At 35.9% G+C, this 16,437-nt stretch overlaps 1 protein-coding gene across 1 annotated transcript; it reads left to right on the forward strand.

Moving 5' to 3' along the window:
• Positions 1-1,332: 1,332 nt before the first annotated feature.
• On the forward strand, positions 1,333-2,704 carry LOC137739691 (thaumatin-like protein 1a). Its single transcript, XM_068479357.1, has 2 exons — positions 1,333-1,491; positions 1,867-2,704. Exons 1-2 carry the CDS (start codon positions 1,425-1,427, stop codon positions 2,544-2,546), a joined length of 747 nt encoding a protein of 248 aa, XP_068335458.1. The 5' UTR covers positions 1,333-1,424; the 3' UTR covers positions 2,547-2,704.
• Positions 2,705-16,437: the final 13,733 nt, after the last annotated feature.

The raw sequence follows: 16,437 nt of genomic DNA on the forward strand, positions 1-16,437 counted from the left end.
TATATAAATTATTAAAAATGGAGGGGATGAGGAAAACCGAAGCATTCTAGCACTTGGTGATCTCCTTCACGGCAGCCCGATCCGTCTATCACGGTGCACAAATGGCGCAAGCTTAGCTATCTGTGTGGCTTGTTTGTCAAAAATTCCAAATCATGAGATGACTAATCAAACCTTATCATTGATCTCTTTAGGATTTGACATTTATGGATCATATTAATTAAGAAAAATTAAAGAAAATAACTTGAAAACTTTGAGTTTTAACGATAAGGACAAAATAAAAGGTAAAGTGAATAGTATCAGGATTGACTTTTTAATGTAAAAATGTGGTTTTTCGTTAAAATGAATAGTAGCTTTCGTTAAAGTTTCCTATTAATTAACTAAGAGACATGTACTACCAATACAACTACATGTCCCAGAAGAAAAAAAAAAGAAAAAAAAAAGGATATTCTATTTTAAGAGAGATATATGCTACTCTAATAAAAATAAAAATTGGATAGCCCGCACAACGAGTCATTCATCAACTAACTAGATATTATAATTGATCTCTTTAGGATCATATTAATTAACTAAGAGACGTACTGCGAATACAACTGCATGTACCAGAAAGAAAAAAAACAAAAAAACAAAAAAATAAAAAAACAAAAAACAAAAAGGATATTCCATTTTAAGAGAGAGATATTCTACTTTAATAAAAATAAAAATTGGATAGTTAAGTGAAAGCAATACTAGATGAATAGTTAAATTTGAAATCTCATACAAACAAGTGAAGAGAAATACAGCTAATTAGACTGTAATACTAGATGAATAGTTAAGTGAAAGCTTAACATAATTCTTATTATTTTTTTTTTTTAGATTAGATGTTAAATTAGTCACCGATAAGGTTTGAACCCACGCCATCATGCAAGAGTTCAACATCTTTCCACCACTGTAGTAAAGGGCCACTTGCAAAGCTTTACATAATTTTTAGAGTTTTGTTTTTAAATTTTATTTTTTGTAACTTTTTTTATACATTTTTCTATATGTCTCTCACGGTCTCACCATTCTTTCTTCATCCTATATCCTTCATTTCATCCATATTTTTCTTCTTCTTTTTTTAACACAAAACAAAAAACTAAAATTTAAAATTGAAATGATTATCAAATGACTCTTAATTTTTGGATTAAAAATGAATTTTTGGAGGGAGTAATTGCAGGTCAAGGATGACAACCATACCATTCCAAGACCAAATACTGTTATCTATTTGTTAGTCAGTGCGTTCGTTTTCCTAGTTCCCATTGCAGCTTAGACCCGTAATTCTTACTCGTGCAAAAGATCAAAGAAGTTAGGCACGCTCTAAGCCTATATAAACCCCCCTTCGTTCCTAAGTTTATCATCAACTCAGAAGTAAGTTAATTAGCAGCAAACAGGCAATTAAGACATATTCAATGTCGATGATGAAGAGCCAAGTAGCTTCCCTCCTCGGCCTCACCTTGGCCATGCTCTTCTTCTCAGGTAATATTATACAAACTTCTCATTATATTTTTTGTTCTTTTTGTTTCATATTAGTCACTAGTATATTGTATGCATGCCTGCCGGATGCAAATATGAGAGGGGTTAATCCACACCATATTGTAATACTGTTAGTGAAAGTAGGAAGTCTAAGAGAGAATAATGATGATGGATAATTCCGTGACGTCTACTAATAATTTTATTAAAACAAGGAGTACTAGTACTTTATAAAAGGATACCGTAAAAGTTCTCAATCCGGATACATATAAGTGAACTAACCAATGCGGCGAACATGAGATTAGATATGTTTATAATTGTATGCAGATTTTTCAGTATCAATATTCTTAGTATCTAGTTCTATGTTGAACATAAATGCAGGTGCACACGCAGCGAAAATCACTTTCACAAACAACTGCCCTAACACTGTCTGGCCAGGAACCTTAACCGGTGACCAAAAACCTCAGTTATCACTCACTGGCTTCGAACTAGCATCCAAAGCTAGCCAATCAGTGAACGCTCCATCTCCATGGTCTGGTCGCTTCTGGGCTCGAACCAGATGCTCCACGAACGCCGCTGGAAAATTCACTTGTGAAACTGCAGACTGTGGCTCTGGCCAGGTCGCATGCAACGGGGCAGGTGCAGTTCCACCAGCAACTTTAGTTGAAATCACAATTGCAGCAAACGGGGGTCAAGATTTTTACGATGTTAGCCTTGTTGACGGCTTCAACTTGCCTATGTCTGTTGCCCCACAAGGTGGCACGGGCGAGTGCAAGCCCTCGTCTTGCCCTGCCAATGTTAACGCGGCGTGCCCAGCTCAACTTCAAGTGAAAGCGGCTGATGGGACTGTCATCAGTTGCAAAAGCGCTTGCCTTGCGTTTGGTGATTCGAAGTACTGCTGCACTCCGCCGAATAATACGCCGGAGACATGTCCTCCCACAGAGTACTCTGAGATCTTTGAGAAACAGTGCCCTCAAGCTTATAGCTACGCTTATGATGATAAAAACAGCACATTTACCTGCAGTGGTGGACCTGACTACGTCATTACTTTTTGCCCATAAGCACGAAATGGGATTATATATGCAGATGATGATATCTGTTTCTTTATGTAACAATAATGGAGAAGAATAAATTCCGCGGAGCTTGACACATTGCTGTTGTCAAGAATTTGTAATACTAATTACACGATCAAATAAAGGAACAAATATTATTTTTAGAATTTTATTTCCTTGTTATAATCATCTCTTTATATTATGTATCTCCACCAAATATTATTTGAAAGGAAAATCTGCCGTTTTTTATTGTTGGAACTTCCAAAGTATAACACAGTACAGTGATGCGAACTAATTAAGCACACAAATTAAAACCCTCTTGTGACAATTGTAGTAAAGACGCAAGTAGGGATCGTTCTAGACCGGGGATTAGGAGGGATTACTAAATCACTTGGAAACTGACTCAAAAATGTAAAACAAACGTTAAAAACACTAAACGAGACTCAAAGAATACAAAACTAAACAATAAAACACAAACTAAGACACGTTCTAACTAAATTGAACACTAAAGTAAAGGGGGATTGAGGTTTTGACGAAATTAAACTAAATGCAACGATTGTAATTTAAAGGCAGAATGTAAATATGAATGTGATGAAAATATGGATGAATGCTAGCTAGAAGGTTCTTCTCCACACATGTCACACTTGCATACAATTTGATTTTCAGTTGGTCTTTCGATGAATTATGAAACTCAACACCCCGGGTTAATTAGGTCCGCTTAAATTAACCGTCAAGTTTTCCTTAAGTTAATGAATTGGATGATTGCATGCGACAACCCAAAGCATTCCCCACAAGTTCCCTACATGAATTGCATAATAGAGATACAAGCAAGAATCATTAAGCATCATGAAAACTATAAGTGTTGACGAGGCATTCGTTACTATGATTGCATGAAACTTATGCCAAGAATTTATTTAACGCGATTGTTTATAAGCAACCTCCACTACTTGTGAATATAAGTTCATAACTATTAGGTGAAATTCACTTATATTCTAGTGTCATATTCATGCATGAAAATTAAGCGTGCACTCTCAATAAACATACACAAATAAGTTATCAATCAAGCAGTTAAACAAATTGAATCCAAAATACATGAAATTCCAACCAAAAGTAATCAAATCATATTGCAAGCATAAACATGGTTTCGAATCACCCCCTAACTAAATAGGGATTTAGCCTCTCATGTTCACAACAAGAAAAATAAAATTGAATTTAAACATAAAGAACAAAGGTTGGATTACACCTAGACTGCCCAACGATTCCACGTGAATTGGTGCGCGTCGAAGCTCCTCTTTTCTCTTCTCCTTGCTGCGGCAGATTGGTTGTGGTTGGTTTTTGGATGTGTTTCGGGGTTAGGGATGGTTTAATGGTGGTTTAATGGTGCGGCAAGGTTGTGTGGTGGTGTAGGAAGGTGTGTAAGGTGGTGGAGAGTGGTGGAATGGCTGCGGCAGTGATGGGGGAAGGCTGGAAATTGGCTAGGATGGAAGGAATATGCACGGATTATGGAAGGAAAAATGGAAGAGAATCTGTGATGGTGGCTGCGGGATGGAAGAATGGTGTGTTAGGGTGGCTGCATGATTTTATGTTCTTTGATAAAATGGGGGCCACGGCTAGAAAGGGAATAAATGGGATGGAATTAGGGTGAATGGCTACGGCTTATGGAGGAAATGGGAGAGAGTGGCTGAATCAATTAGGGTGTGACGGCTAGTGAATAAAAATGAATTAGGGTTATTAGGGTTAGGATTTTTGTGCATAAAATGGGACCAAAGTGCCCCCCCTTGCACGGCAAGGGAAGGAAACAAGGGGAAAGGCACGGCTTAGGGCTAGAATTTGGACTAGGGCCTTCATTTTGTGTCCTAAAGTGCCTACAAAGACTTCAAAGTGGCTAGAAAATACGGACGTTTAAGATTAGGAAAGGTTACCAAAACGGGAAACTTAGGATTAACTTTCCTAAAATAGGAAACCTTGTTTGAGTAGGATTCGTCGTTTTGGTAAGAATTCATCATTGGAGTAGGAATTCGTCGTTTCTTCAAGTCTTCAACTCATTCATTCCTCTTTCGCTCCAAAAGACTCCAATTTGCATCTTCTTGCACACTTTGGCCTTATAATATGAAAATACACAAAAGTGGCCTTAAACACTAAAATAACTAAATAAACACAACATAAATGCACGAGAACAAGCTAATTAAGTCGCATGAATATGCTCCTATCATACAGAAATAACAGTTAATATAAAATGTTCAATAGAAGTGGTTCCTGAGATTTGCATGATCAATAGAAATGGTTCCTGAGATTGAAAATCAATAGAAATGGTTCCTGAGATTGTCCACCATCCATGATTTTGGTCCTTCTATTAAAAACGATTTTGGGCAATTTTCAAAGCTTTGTAACTCAATCGTTTCTTAACCAAATTCAACCCATAATATATCAAAATGAAGATAGGAAAGTGTAGAATAAGATTATACCTATTTGAAAGCCGAATGGTTGCCGGATATGGCCGAAACATAGCCTAAAAGGTGCCTGGTCAGCGGGAAAATTGGAAAACTCACCAGAAACTGGGTAAACTTTAAACGCTCATAACTTCTTCAATACTCAACCAAATCGAGTGATTCTAAAACAAAAATAATAATTCTTGACGAGACGAATAGAATGGTACCTTTTTCGAAGGCTAACTCGCCGTGTTTTGGTCAAATAACGGCTCGAAATGGCTAACCATTTTCGAGCACTTTTTTGGTAAAACCATGGCAATTTAGCAGTAAACAAAGATACCATTCTCTTCATCGCATCGAGAAGTCTGATTTTCATTTTGAATCACTTGATTTAATTGAGTATTGAAGAAGTTATGAACGGTTAAAGTTCACCCAGTTTCCAGCGAGTTTTCCAATTTTCCCGCTGACTAGTCACCTTTCAGGCTATTTTCCGACCATCTACGACAATCATTTGGCTTCTAAATAGGTATAATCTTGTTCTACACTTTCTTGTCTTCATTTTGATATATTATGAGTCGAATTTGGTTAAGAATCAATTGAGTTACGAAGTTTTGAAAATTGCCCAAAGAGTTTTTAACAGAATGACCACAATCATAGATGGTGGACAATCTCAGGGACCATTTCTATTGATTTTCAATCTCAGGACCATTTCTATTGATCATGCAAATCTCAGAGATTATTTTGTATAATAACCCTACTAATTAAAACATGCTAGAGTACTAGCTTGGATCAGAAATATAAAAACATCTCTCCAAGTGTTAGCAAGAGTAGTTCTGTTGATTTCTATTTTCCTCTTTTTGGCCGGGCAGGATTGCCTAGAAGGATTTTTTATCCTTCTTTGACTTAGATGTGCGAGTGTGCCACCACGTGGCCTAGAATGATCGATGTAGAAAAAATGTAAGCGGCCGAGCAAGGAACACTTTCTCAGCTTAGGTTTTTTCTCTACCTCAGATTCAAAGGCTTTGGTCGAACAACCAAGTGTTGAAATGGATGGGAGGAAGGGAAAATGGAATGAGAAAAAGGAATATAGAATATACAAGATTAAACATAACCCACTTATGAGAAAGTATAAATTAAATGAAGAACTAGTGCGTAAAAATAAAGGTGCTTAGAAATTAAATAAAATTAAGACAAGACTGAGAGTAAAGTGCGTAAATTAAAGAATTCAAAAGACGAGTGCTAGCCACTCAGTAATACGGTCTGGTGATATTCCTCTTCACTTAAAAGTAAAAAGTCTTAGGTTTGAATCTCGTGGATGGCGAATTCGATACCAAATTAGGTTGCCCATTGTATGGCTTTGCCAAATTCCCCCTCCCCTTAGTGTAAAAATATCGATGTACTAAAAAAAACGAGTGCTTGAATTAAATTTGCAACAGTAAAAGAGAATTGAAATACAATGCGTTGATTAAATTACATAATGTAAAGAAATTGAGAGACAAGTGTGGGAAGTGAATTGCATGAAAAAAAATAATCTAGACTACAGCTCCTGGTTCAATTTACCCTCTTCTCATCCCACTGGTGTATCTCCTCCTCCTTCCTCTAATTTCCGATTTTTAGTCAAGTTTCGCCACGATTTGCGGCTGGTCGAGTCGGTGAGTTCTGACCTAGTGCTTCCATTGGGTCGGGTGTTCCAAACACCATCACCTTCTCTTTGTTGTCTGCCTTCGATGGCAATGTTGCTCGTGGATTTGCATGCGCTTCTTTCACTTTGATGCAGGTTCTTTGTAATTTGTGGTTGTGCTTGGACTGAAGATTGGAATTGGTTGATGGAATTGCTGAGGTTCGACTCGATTGGGGGATGGGATGCACTGTTGTAGTAGCGTTGGTTGTTGCGGTGGTTGTGGCGAACCCTCGGTTGTTTTTAGTTTTCTATTTTCTTGGGTCCCAACTTTTAGTTGGGCTCTTTTTTAGTTTGTTTGGAAGGTCCCGTTTTGCTTTGTGTACATGTATAGGGCCTTCGTTGTAAGTTTGTTTTGTTTGAAATAAATGTTTCACCATGTTTTTGGCATGGTGTTTTTACCCAAAAAAAAAAAGAGACTACGGCTACACTATGGTATGATAGGAATTGAAGAGAATATAGAATGATCATGGACCTTGATTGCCTGGTATTGGACATCAATTACTCTGTGGACCTTGGTCCTTCCCAATTTTAGATTTTCGACACGAGGATCTTCTCTAAGCTATCATGGCATTCTACGTGCTTGTGACTTTTGGATCCGAATGAGTTGTTTCTTGTTGGAAAATAAAACGGACAATATTTTTTTATTTTATAAGATTTAATTAGGATTTTGATATGATGTGATTTGGTCTAGGTTTTCTTGTCATGTAGACAAATGATTGTTTTAATTTATTTCTTAATATTGCTTATTTGTAATCTAATAAATACCTCCTTTTGAAGAAGAATAAAGAATTGAAATAGTATTTGAGAATTGTGAGATTGTAGATAATTCTAAATTTACCTTAAATCCTTTATTTTCATCTTTTCTACACTTGCATAAATTGGTGCGGCCACACTATCGCATTAACCCTGAACATGGGCAAACACAAAATCACATTGACTCTAATAATGGCATGACGACATTAAAGTCATTTCGGCCCACAGTGTATTTCAATTTAGATTAGCCTGGGATCTCAGCCCTAACCCTCTGTAAGTCGTACATTCCCATATTAGGTAATTGAACTACCAGATCAAGGCTAATTAGACCGAATAGCGTAAATTCGGGTACAAATAATTTCTACTCATTAGGTTATAATATTGAATGGAGATACTACTTATAACGTTTATAACACAAATATAGAGTACATAACCCTAACTGGATATATGCACCTCATACGTCCATTAGAATTAAAATCCTTGCAAGATGGGTTTGGTGCCAATTGAAAACGCAGTGAGATGATACACCAATTTGTTCAAATCCGGTAGTAAGATTGAAATAGCATTACAATCTAGTCTTCTGTTAGTTTATGAGAATTGGACAACAAATAGATTCAATTCTCTATATTATATAACAGTAAACGGAGCAACAAATTAACTCGTAGTGAGCATGATTTAACAAGGTAAAACCTCACCACTTGGAGAAATTAACGTCCACAAGCACTTTATCAGGCAAAAAACTATCCACTATATATAATTGATGAGTCGATTTTGTACTTTATATTTTACCATAATCTTAGTTATAATTTATTGGTTATTTTGTTAGAACTTTGATACTTTGTTATGTATTTTTATTTTTATTGTAGGACATTCAACTTCTCTTAAGCAAAAAGTGATCAAACGGATGAATTTTGGAGTGATTTCAATTGCAGGATGTTCGTCAATGTTTAAGATGATTGTAACAAAATTCCAGATTTTTTTAGCAAGCCGTTTGACTATTGCAATGAAATAAAGACTCAGCGCGCAGTTTTTCCAGATTGACGTTTCTGGACGTTTTGGGTATTTTGAAGGTCAAGATGGCATATTTTGAGAAATATTCGTTTTGACAACTTGTTAGGGACATCTCAAGCTTTAAAAATAGACCTTTAGGGACCAAATCGGAGTTTATTTAGTTGGTTAAAAGATGGATTTTCGCTTCAATCAGAATTTCAGTTTAACTAGGAAACTTTTTATTTCTTAGTTATCTTATTCTATTATGTTTTCTAGTTTTTAGAAGACCTTTAGGAGAAAAACTTGTGTAGGGTTTGGTGTGCCATTGGATTTTACTGAGTAGCATTACAATCCAATCAAAATTCACCACATGGTAAGTCTAAATATAATCTTTTATTTTTAAATTTAAAGCTCTTATAAAAAAAAATTTCTTACTAATTAATATACACCATGAGAATAATTTAATGGTTTTTTATTACTCTTCTCCTCTCTCTCTTTTTTCTTCCCAAATTTTCTCTACTGTCTTCTTCCCCACTCTTTGTCTTTCCTTTCTACATATGAATATGGGAAAAAAACAATTAAGTCATTTTCTCCCACTATCATGAAATGGAAAAGAAAAAAAAAATCCAACACATATTTCATATTTTACAAAAGCTGTATTTTTACAAGAGTTGTTCGTTCATTTCAAATTTAATTATATATTTTTAACAATATTATAAATAATAATGAACATTTTGATATTTTAAACACAAAACTTACTAAAGTGATTAAGATTGCAAATGTTGGAAACCCAGCGACCAAAACTGACTGTTGATACAAGGTGAGTTAGAATCACATACCTGAAGAAAACTATATTTTTATATATACATTGAGGAAGGTGAAAAGTAAAAAAGGAAAAATAGATTTTGAAAAATATTACACAACAAAGGAAAAAGGAACAAACTTCCAGCTCCATTTTCCATTTTCCCAGCAATTGAAAGGACTTGGGAAGAAAATTTTAATGGCTTAATTTTTTTTTTTTTTATCATATTCTTATGAAGAAAGGAAAGGAAGACACGAGTAGGAAAAGAAAAAAAACATTACATTAATCTCATGGTGTGTATTAATTAGTAGAAAAAATAATTATGAGAGCTTTAAATATAAAAAAGTAATAAAAGTTTTATATTGTAGAATTGTCATGCGGTGAGTTTTGATTGGATTGTAGTGTCACTCAGCAAAATCCAATAGCAAGCCAAGCCCCACACAAGCTTTTCTCCTTTTCTAGGGAGGATTTTATTTTGTATTAGTATAAATAAGGCTATATATCCATTAGAGAAGGAAGAACACATTACTTTAGGGGAAGGCACTACTTTTGACAATTCAAGTTTATTTTCAATGTGTTTTCTATCCACATTCTTAATAATATTTTGTTTTATGATTGTTCGTAATTAATTTCCTTTGCTAGGGCAAGACCACAAGCCTTATCAAAAATATGTAGTTTCTTTTTAATTTGCTTATGATATTATGCATGCAAGTTTTCAATTATTAATCACCATGTTAAAACTATCTATTTGTCTTAGTGATTGGCCACAATTAGGATATTTAGAAAAGTAATTTGATGCAATTTTGGCGGAGGGTTGTCCCTGGAATTGACTAAGGCTTCTTGTGGTTAATATGTGTAACTTCTTAGGATGGATGACACGTCTTAAGAGTTATATGATTTTTCAAAAGTTTTACAAAACTTAATGAGTCTTACATGTTCACATTTGATATGGACACCACGAATGGATTACATGTTAGATATACATTCTATGTTGGAGGTGCCAAGTAGGACATACTTTAAACCTAATATTCAAAATATGCATGTGTAATTCATAAGTACTGGAAGAACTGTGTAGGATTGTTAAGGTGAAGGCAGAACCCTAGCGCTCAAATTTATTTTTAAAACTATTTTCTTTTGTTTTCTTTACTTTCTCAATTTATTTAATTGTTTTTAATTAAATTCGTGTTTAATATTTTAGGTTATAAAACCATCTTTTTTCCAAACTTTGTTTTCAAATAATTAATTAAGATTTGGTTCCAAGTAGGACATACTTTAAACCTAACATTCAAAATATGCATGCGTAATTCATAAGTAACCGGAAGAACTGCGTATGATTGTTAAGGTAACAGCATAACCCTAGTGCTCAAATTTATTTTCAAAACTATTTTCTTTTGTTTTCTTTACTTTCTCAATTTATTTAATTGTTTTTAATTAAATTCGTTTTTAATAATTTAGGTTATAAAACCATATTTTTTCCAAACTTTATTTTGAAAACTATTTTCTTTTGTTTTCTTTACTTTCTCAATTTATTTAATTGTTTTTAATTGAATTTGTTTTTAATATTTTAGGTTATAAAGCCATCTTTTTTTCCAAACTTTGTTTTCAAATAATTAATTAAGATTTGGTTTTAACATAAATTATCCACTCTCTTACGAGCATGTGACAGATTGTTTTTTAATCATGGTGCGCAACTTGTCACTTATACATTTTAATGTATTTAGATGTATGGATTGCTTCAATTTTTTTAAGGATAAATTAGGTTCACATCCTCATTTTTTTCTACTCAATTGATTAAAACCTTATTCATTTTCAAATTTTGATCAAGGCTCTTCTGTGACATCCCACATCGCCCAGGGGAGTGATCCTTAAATGTATATTCCCATCCCTACCTAGCACGAGGCCTTTTGGGAGCTCACTGGCTTCGGGTTCTGTAGGAACTCCGAAGTTAAGCGAGAAGGGGGCAAGAGCAATCCCATGATGGGTGACCCACTGGGAAGTTGCTCGTGAGTTCCCAAAAACAAAACCTTGAGGGCGTGGTCGGGGCCCAAAGCAGACAATATCGTGCTATGGTGGTGGAGAAGGCCCGGGAAGTGATCTGCCCCAGGCTGGGATGTGACAATTTGGTATCAGAGCCTAACCCTGGTCGTGGTGTGCCAACGAGGACGTCGGGCCCCTAAGGGGGGTGGATTGTGACATCCCACATCGCCCAGGGGAGTGATCCTTAAATGTATATTCCCATCCCTACCTAGCACGAGGCCTTTTGGGAGCTCATTGGCTTCGGGTTCCGTAGGAACTCCGAAGTTAAGCGAGAAGGGGGCTAGAGCAATCCCATGATGGGTAACCCACTGGGAAGTTGCTCGTGACTTCCCAAAAACAAAACCGTGAGGGAATGGTAAGCCCAAAGCGGACAATATCGTGCTACGGTGGTGGAGCGGGCCCGGGAAGTGATCCGCCCCGGGTCGGGATGTGACATCTTCGGTTTTAATAAACACCATTAATTATTCAAAAACAAAATATTTACATGTCAAGATAATTAAGTTTTTAAAAACGTTACATTTGATATATTATATTTATGGCTAAACTTTTTATCATATATTTTTATTTCTAGTTTGTACCCATTTTTAATTTGCAATTATTTTTTAAACTCTACCAATTTTCTTTTAAATTTTAATTTGTACCCATATATTAATTTCTTCTTGTCCCTTATTTTTTAAACTTTTATTTGTACTCATAATTTTTTTAACCTTTTATTTGTATCCATAAATTTATTTATAATGTAACCATTTTTTTTTTAACAAAGGTACCACTTTGTTATATGTAAAATGTATCCCTATTTTTTTTTGTAAATACCATTTTCTATGTAAAATGTACCCATTTTTTAATGTAAAATTTATTTATTTTTTAATCTAAAATGTACCATTGTTTTTTTAAATATAAAATGTGACATCCCACATCGCCCAGGGGAGTGATCCTTAAATGTATATTCACATCTCTACCTAGCACGAGGCCTTTTGGGAGCTCACTGGCTTCGGGTTCCGTAGGAACTCCGAAGTTAAGCGAGAAGGAGGCTTGAGCAATCCCATGATGGGTGACCCACTGGGAAGTTGCTTGTGAGTTCCCAAAAACAAAACCGTGAGGGAATGGTAAGCCCAAAGCGGACAATATCGTGCTACGGTAGTGGAGTGGGCCCGGGAGGTGATCCGCCCCGGGCCGGGATGTGACAATTTGGTATCAGAGCCTAACCCTGGTCGTGGTGTGCCGACGAGGACGTCGGGCCCCTAAGGGGGGTGGATTGTGACATCCCACATCGCCCAGGGGAGTGATCCTTAAATGTATATTCACATCTCTACCTAGCACGAGGCCTTTTGGGAGCTCACTGGCTTCGGGTTCCGTAGGAACTCCGAAGTTAAGCGAGAAGAAGGCTTGAGCAATCCCATGATGGGTGACCCACTGGGAAGTTGCTTGTGAGTTCCCAAAAACAAAACCGTGAGGGAATGGTAAGCCCAAAGCGGACAATATCGTGCTATGGTGGTGGAGCGGGTTCTGGAAGTGGTCCCCCCCGGGCCGGGATGTGACAAAAATGTACCCATTGTTTACTATATTAAATGTACCCACGGTTTTATGTAAATGTACCAATTTTTTATATATAAATGTAGCCAAATTTTATTATATAAATGTACTAAAATAAAATCCTTTTTTTTTTATAACTAGAACGCACCCATATACAATTATTATTATTTTTTTAATCAAAACCCATAAGCAATTTTGAATAATTAAATTGGCAATGTAAATGAAAGCAAAAAAAAAAAAAAAAAAGGTTGAGTCTTCATTGGTATTATTGCATCTCTTTTACTATTATGTCATTTATGTAGCTGGAGAGGGACATCAATCAAAAATATAAAATGCATAAGGTTTGAGTCTATGATAGTTAGGGATCAGGAATTGCAACTAAACTATCCCCTTTTTGAAATATAAAAGAAAGGCGATTATCATCTCTAATAATACAGGCAAGAATTTAAAGTTTACTAAAAGTTTTTTTTTTTATTTTTTTTTAAAGGGAACAGCTGATGGCAAGCCACGGTTATCCATCCCTTTCAGGGGCTAAAAAGTTTACTAAATTTGAGAGAAATATTTGTGAAATTGAAACAATTTTCTTGGAAAACCTGATGGGACAAGCATGTGGTTCCTCTTGTACTCAGGGCGGTCTCTGAGATTTCGAGGATTCTATGCAAAATTCATAAAAAGTGAAGGATTATTTTGGAAGATGACATGTTCATTTAAGCAACATCATTAGCATGCAATTAACAAATTAAAGGCAGAATCATGCTAGCATGCACTTAAAAACAAAACATTACCCATGAATGTTCAAAGCCTAGTAAAATGGTGAACCAATAATCAACTCAAAAAAAGTGAGTTGAAATATATACCTTTGTAGATTCCTCTTTGTATTTAAACAAAGGTTAATCACCCAAAGAGAGGGCCTTCATTCCTTGCATCTTAGATCTATGGATTTGGATGGATGAAAAAGGTTTCTCCAAAGTTCCCAAAATTGAGAACCTCTAATGATTCATCACCAAGGCATAATGAAGAAGAAATGAGTGACCTTGGAGGAGTTTGATTGCTAGATGATCCCTCCAAGGTGGCCGAAATTTTAGAGAGAAAGGAGAGCTTGTGTTCTCATCCTTTCCCCAAAAACAACCCTTAATGAATTTTAGGCTATAAAGTCCTTTATATAGTCCCTTCAAATAAGTGACCTAATGGACCAAAAGCCCTATTCTTCTAACATGGCCGGCCTATAGGGTTTATTGGGCTTTCAAGCCCTTTGTTTATTCAAGTTGTTATACAACTTGAGTTAATGGGCTTGACATTCAAATCCCATTGGGCCTTGCGGCCCAAAACTAACCCGAGGTCTTTAACGAACTTATTCGTTTGATTAATTAACATATTAATTAATCCTAGCCTTAGATAAATAATTAAACCATTTAATTATTCTTACTCATCTCCGTTGTTTCTTCAAACTCTACCTTACTCGGTGAACGATCCATTAGGTTCCTTTTAGCAAGGCAGTGGGCGATTAAAACCCTTTCTAATCGATTGTGAATTGAAACTTACTTTCAATTCTCCCGTTAGTGATAATACACTTTTAGGGCTTCCACAAACCATGGTTGACGCCTAGCAGCATGTCATGGTTACCCAAGCTAATCAGAAGAGGTGGAGAACCTATTCAGTTTTAGGATTACAAATGCAATACGGTCTTTCTCTAATACAATACTCTTGACCACATTGTTTGGTTTGATAGTTTATTCATGTCTACTATCCAATGTGAGTCTTGTGCTTATATGATTACCTTGAATGTGATTTGGAACACATTCCTAAATCCCATTCATACTTTGGCCAAAGATTCTTAATCATATCATAGAGTATTCTCCCTCAAACAATTTGAAGGTTAGAGATCCCTTGTTGCGCATTCACTTGCCTCCATGGCTAAGTGGCTTAACCCCAACGATGTCGTGGACACCCTCCTGATGGAGTGACTTTGACATAATCAAAGATTAAGGACCTAACCACAAGACAACTGTGATGCCTCAGGTCAAAAGACTAATTTGCATTATCCCAACCATGAGTTCTCATGTGACATGAATATGAGAACTCTTCGTTGATCGTGTTCAGTGAACTCATTCTCTATTGAGCACCTACGTACTTGTCTTGATGTCACACACACCAATGACTCGAGACTAGTCACTCTCCCTGAGAAAAGACATAGCACGTACTGATCTTAACGGACTGTCAATGCCCAATTGACAATCCTATGATCAGGAACGTTTAGGATGTGTCAACGAAAGAATGGTCTCATGAATCTAACTTCTTTAGATCGCATTCTTCCAATCACATATTCCTTGGACTTATTGTTTAAGCATATAACATTTATATGAGACGGCTCAAACAATAATCTTTGCCCTTTACATTTAAACTACATTAGTTTAACTTTGTGAAATGTCCGTAAAGTATCATCATATGATTGGTTTTAGGGCACATTTCCAACAAAAAGGGCCATTCTTATAAGACATCTTTAAAAAAATGAACATATTGATGCTAAAAAGCAATATCGAAATAAACTTTAAAACTAACTAAGCATTTGTTTCTAAATATTATTAAATGTAAAGAAAGCTACATAGTAACCATAGTACTAATAACCAACAATAAGTTCAATCTAAATAAACCAAATAAACAAAACTTAAAAAAAGTTTGGCACTGAAGCTTCACTTAAAGATGGCTCTTCATGCATTATTTGCTGCAAAATCATCAATTAAACCTTTATAATCAATTTTGTCTAAAAAATCACTTTCAATCGATATCAAAGCAAGTCCATTTAACCTTTCATGCAGCATGGTTGACTGCAAGTATGATTTTAATAACTAAAATTACCAAAATTTACATGAATGAAGATCTCAATGAGTAGAATAATCTTTATACCTGCGACCAAGTCTAATTTGGCTGGGGAAACCTCCAATTTTGCTCAAACTCGTCGGAACCCTAGAAAATGGTGGTTGTCGATTCGTCGTCTCCTAAGCTCCACCGACCCAACCACCAGTTGGGCCTTATTCTTGGGTCCAAAGGAAGGCTAACTATGGTGGTAATCGAAGGAAATGGTTGTAGGAATGGCGGATTCGCCGTCTTGCACCCATCGAGTTCCCGGTTCGATTTCTACAAATTGGAGCCCCAATTGACTCAGGTTTTTGGTAGAAATAGGAAAGGAGAGGTTGTGAACAAGTTCCCAGGTGAAAGCTTGGTGAATTTTTCCTGAAAAATTGCTAGAGGACCCCAAAATTTGGATTGGAGCCGCCGGGTCTACATGCGGGTCGTGGTCCGAAACGGGTCAAGGAGAAAGGATTCCTAATCCCCTGTTCTTCGTTCCATCCTTGGCCCTCTCTTCCAACCTCCCGATTGGCCATCTCCTCACCTTCTTCTTCTGGTTAGTCACTCACTCCCTCTTCTTTCTGATTGGGCAGTAGCCCTTCTTTCTTCTTTTCTCCCTTTCCCCACTTCTTCTTTCTCTTCTTCTTCAACTTACAAAAATAACTAAATGATAAATAAATATAAACATTATAAAAATATATAAATAATAACTAAAACAAAAGTACTTCTCGAGTTTACTGTTCCGTAAAACTTTAATCATAACCCCAAATCCTCTTCTGCTGGCGCCTACGAGTCCATAATGCTGAGTACTTCCGGAAAACGCTAAAG

Source organism: Pyrus communis, chromosome 7 (genome assembly GCF_963583255.1).
Source record: "Pyrus communis chromosome 7, drPyrComm1.1, whole genome shotgun sequence".
NCBI lineage: Eukaryota > Viridiplantae > Streptophyta > Magnoliopsida > Rosales > Rosaceae > Pyrus > Pyrus communis.